General features: G+C 62.1%; 1 protein-coding gene across 1 annotated transcript in view; it reads left to right on the top strand.

The window, feature by feature from the left end:
* TNRC6C (trinucleotide repeat containing 6C) overlaps positions 1–4,723 on the top strand; it is a 22,290-nt gene extending 17,567 nt beyond the window's left edge. The window contains 2 exon segments of the mRNA XM_012733008.1: positions 164–353; positions 3,695–4,723. Of these exon segments, the coding sequence (XP_012588462.1) occupies positions 164–353; positions 3,695–4,055 (551 nt within the window). The 3' untranslated portion in view covers positions 4,056–4,723.
* The last annotated feature ends 6 nt before the right edge of the window (positions 4,724–4,729 follow it).

A 4,729-nucleotide genomic window follows, 5' to 3' on the forward strand; every position in this document is an offset into this window, starting at 1 on the left:
CGCCGCCTCAGCCCGCGCCCTCGAGCGCCTGAGCCCGCCTGCCGGGTCCCAGTCTGGTCCAGGCCACAGGCCTCCGGGTCTTCTGAAGCCAGAACCTCCCTTCCGTCAGCGCGGCCCTAAGGTGCTCCGGCCTGGCTGCCGTCGGGGCCGCCGCGGGCCCCCTGGGGACAGACGGCCTGGTGCCAGGGAGCGTCACCGCCCACCTCCCCGCAGATCGACGGCTCCACCCTCCGGACCCTGTGTCTGCAGCACGGGCCCCTCATCACATTCCACCTGAGCCTGACGCAGGGCAGCGCCGTGGTCCGCTACAGCTCCAAGGAGGAGGCCGCCAAGGCCCAGAAGTCCCTGCACATGTACGTCTCTGCCGCCCCCGGGGCGGCCGGGGGGTCGCTGCGCCCGGGCCCAGGCGTGGGAGTCCGGGCTCTCGGGTTTCCGGGACCGCGGTGCTGGTGCTGGGCTCGTCCGCGGCCATCGCCTGCAGAAGCTGCCCTGTCCCCGTGTCCTGTTCTCACAGGTTCTGTCCCGCCGCCCCCTCCCCGGAGCAGGGCGTGGCCACAGCGGACTGGCTGGCCCCTGGCCTCCTTTCAGCCAGTCGTCCCCTCAGAAACCCTCCCCAAATACGGGGACTGCCTGGGGGGGGTGTTTGGGGAGGGACCCGGTTCACCCCTTAACAGGGTTTGTGGCGTGGCAGTTTCTTCTGCGGCCCCGTGGCCGTGGCCTCCCCGAGAGGGCCCCAGTCAGAGGGGCTGCTGTCACCATCACGTGACCGAGCCAGCAGGCTCAGCGCCCTCCCGGCTGGGCGCTCCCGCCCATGGAGTCATCGGCCTGTCGCTGGCGGTGTGACTCCGGATTTTCGGGGATTAGTCACCCTCTTCAGCCCGGGATTGAGTGTAATTACGTGTTCCCTGCCACTGCCGGGTCCAGCGGTGCGTTCACACACTCGCTTGGCGCCGTGCTCCGGGAGCCCGGGGCCGTGGCTGCTCTGGTGGCCTGTGACATGAGTCCTTGCCGCCTTTCCCCACTTTTCGGGGTGGCGTTTTGCTGGGTTGGAGGTGCCTGCCCGTGACACCGCGTAGGGCACTGGCCGCGCTCCTCTGCGTGTCTGTCTGCGGCGAGGACATGCCAGACCCCTGAGGGCGCCGGGGCTCCTGGCGATCGCTGTCCCCACCGGCCGTGACCAGCCCGCTCCCTGCCTCTGTGCTGCGGCCCCGGCCACGCTGATGTCACACGTGGCAGGGCGCCCCCTTTCCCACGGCAGAGTAACGTCCGCACGTCGTGACTGGGGCTGGCGCCCCACGACCCCCGTTGTTGGCGTGTCGGCGGCTCCCACGTCTCAGCTGTGTGAACAGTGTGAACGTGGGGGTACAGGCACGCAGACCCCGCTTTCGTCTCGTTAGGTGCGCATCCGGGGGCCGGCGGCTGGGCACAGGTGTAAGCGCGTCCTCTAGCTGCCTCGGGAGCCCTCGCCGGTGCTTTCGGCTGTGGGTCCTCAAGGCCGCTGTGGCTCGAGAGGAGCAGTCGGCGCCTTTCCCGCCTTCGTCCCTCGGTGCCTTCTTGGGAAAAACGTCTGTTCAGTGCCTCTGCCTGTTCTCACCACACTGGCTGGCGTCTGCTGTGTTGAATTGTGTGAGTTTTTCATGTGCTCGGGACAGGACCCCCCAGATCCGTGGCTCGCGGGTCTCTGCCACTCTTCCTGCTCTTCCATTTTGTCGAGTTTCTTTGGCCGCACAGGGGCTTTGTTTGAAGTTTGATATGTCCCACTTGTTGATTTGTGCTTTTGGTGCTTGTGTTTTTTGGTGCTGAAGAGTTTTATGATTTCACATCTTACGTTTTTAAATTTTTGAGCCATTTCGAGTAAGTTTTTGCAAGGGGCGCAAGAAGCACCGCCTGCTGGGCTTGCCCATTGCCTCGCCTGCCAGACAGCGGCTGACAGTACAGGTGTGAGTTTAAATCAGGTGTCTCAACTCACTGGCCTGCACGTCAGTCTGTTTTTCATGCTGGTTTTGATTACTGTAGCTCTGCAATATAGTTCCACAATGTAGTTTGAAATTAGAAAGTGTGAGAGGTCCAGCTTTGTTCTTCTTTCTCATGCTTGTTTTGATTATGTGGAATCTGGGGCCATGGACGTTTTAAGGTTCTTTTTTACTATCTCTGTGAATGACACCATTGGCATTTTGATAGTGATTGCAGTGAATCTGTAGATGACCTGATAGTCGTGTGTATATCTTTTTTTTTTTTTTTAAGATTTTGTATTTACTTATGCACACAAGAACTGTGATACAGATCAGAGGTACAGGGGATGAGAGGACTCCCCAGAGACAGAGTGGGGAGCAGAACTGGCAGATCCACTGAAACCCACTGAGAAGGGGGGAAGCGAGGAGACAGGAGGGTCTGCTACACCCTCTGGTCACTCCCTGGCCGGGGATCACACTCAGCTGCAGTGGCTGGCGATAGCCTGAGAGTGCTGAGACTTTAGCCCCCTGGGAGGCCCTAGTGCGCGTATCTTAACAGCACTCATCAGATTGTGGACACAGGGTGCCTTGTCGACTGTGTCTTCATTTTTTCCATCTGTCTTATAGTTTTCATTGTATAAACCTTTTTTAAGATTAAATTTTTAATATTTTAATTTTTTTAATGTTTTAAGTATGTTTTGATGCTACCATGAATGGACCCTTTGTCTGTCTTTTCCAGACATGTCTAGGGTATGTACGAGAGCACCGTGTCCCATGCAGTGGCCTTGCGCGTTGCCCATTGCTGGGTCCGTCGGTCACTCCAGTGGGGTCTTGGCGAGTCTGCCCTCTCCGAGGGCCGTGTCGTGGGCAAACACGGTCCCGTTGCTTTCTTTCCAGTCCGACGCGTCTCGCGCTGTGTCCCTGTGGTCTTGCTAGGACTTCCAGACTGTGTCACGCACGGATGGCGGGCGTGGGCCTCCCGGCCTTGAGCTCAGTGGGGCGCTGCGGTGGGCGTGCCGTGGCCGCGGGCGTGGGGTGTGTCCTCCACGTCCCGCGAGGGCTCCCGGCGGCGTGCAGCCAAGTGCGCCTTGTGTCTCTGAGGTGCCCGTGGGCCTTTGCCTTTCATCGTGAGCGTGGCGTCTGCCGGTGCGTGTGGCCACTCAGCCGCCGTGGCTCCCCGGACCTCGGCACGAGGGTCTTTCGGCGCGGTGGCCCCCGCTGACCGTGCTTTGCTGGGACTGCGGCGCGTGCACCAGCCAGGGTGCCAGGCCGGTCTGCTCTCCTGAGCCGCCCTCCTGGGTCTGAGCTCAGGGAGACGCGGGCTCGCAGGGCGAGTGGGGGCCCCGGCGTGGCAGTTGTTCGGAGTCGGGGAGGCGCCGGCGCCTGACCCGCCAAGGGCTTCGCGCCGGCGAGTCGCCGGTCCCAGCTGCTCCTGCGCCGGGCTCTGGTTCCTGCTTCCACCCCTTGGCATCGGTCTGTCCGGATGTTCCGTGTCTTCGTGACCCGGCCTTGGAAGTGGACCTTTCCGGGAAGTGCCCATTCTGCCAGGTGTCCCGCCCGTGGCACACAGCGGCTTCGCTGCCGCAGCCTCCTGACCCCACTTCTGCAGCGTCGGTTGTAAGGTCCCCGCCTCCGTTTCCGACGGGAGTCCTCTCTCTCCTCGTAGTCTAGCCAGAGGGTCGTCGGCTTGGCTGACCTTGAAGGAGAAGCCAGCTCAGCGTGTCGCTTTCCTGCTCTTTCAGGTGTGTTCTGGGCAACACTACCATCTTGGCCGAGTTCGCTGGCGAAGAAGAAGTGAATCGTTTCCTAGCCCAAGGCCAGGCGCTGCCGCCCAGCTCCAGCTGGCAGTCCAGCTCCGGGTCCGGCCAGGCGCGGCTGGGCGCCTCGGGCAGTTCCCACGGCCTGGTGCGGAGCGACGCCGGCCACTGGACCGCCCCGTGCCTGGCCGGCAAAGGGAGCAGTGACCTGCTGTGGGGTGGGGTCCCGCAGTACTCCAGCAGCCTGTGGGGCCCGCCCAGCACCGACGACGGCAGGGTGATCGGGAGCCCCACCCCGCTGAACACGCTGCTCCCGGGCGACCTTCTCAGCGGGGAGTCCATGTAGGCCCCGGGGCCCCGCGCCGCGGTCATCGGCACTCAGAAGCAGCAGCTGGCCCCGGCCAGCCCGGGCGCTGCCGAGGACCCCGCTGGCCCCGCTGGCCCCGCAGCCCCTCGGGTACCTCTGTCCAGTGCTGACGACGGACCTCGGCGCAGCCCTTGCGAACTGTCCCGGGGCAGTGCGGGCCGCCGCGGCGCCGTGGCACGATGACCGGACGCGCCCTCAGTTTCCCTTTGTGTCGTCGTGTGTCTGTACGGTGTGCTGTCGTTTGAGTTTTTGAGTATAAAAGCTGCTTAGAATAGTTTTATCATGAAGGGCACTTTTCAGACTGTGGGCTGCAGAGGGTTATTTTATCACGGGGGAGGGCGGGAGGGAGAGAGAAGCCTATTTGAAGCGAGCCTGTGACGATTATGCACATTACGAGGCGGCCGGCGCCCACCCTCGCCAGGCGGCGGCCGCCGGGCCGCCATGCACATCCCCGTTTCATGCTCCTCATGTCGTTTTTTTTATCCCAAAAGATATTTTTTAAAAGTTAGAAAAAGAGAGACATATCAAACATGCAAATACTTGAATCCAGCAGGCCAATAATGAAATGTGAACACTTTCGAAGTCGAGCTCACACTTCCAGGTCGCCATCGGACGCAGCAGCGGGCGCCGGGCGCCGCCAGCCCGAAGTGCGC

Source organism: Condylura cristata, unplaced genomic scaffold (genome assembly GCF_000260355.1).
Source record: "Condylura cristata isolate star-nosed mole 26May11 unplaced genomic scaffold, ConCri1.0 scaffold00038, whole genome shotgun sequence".
Lineage (NCBI taxonomy): Eukaryota > Metazoa > Chordata > Mammalia > Eulipotyphla > Talpidae > Condylura > Condylura cristata.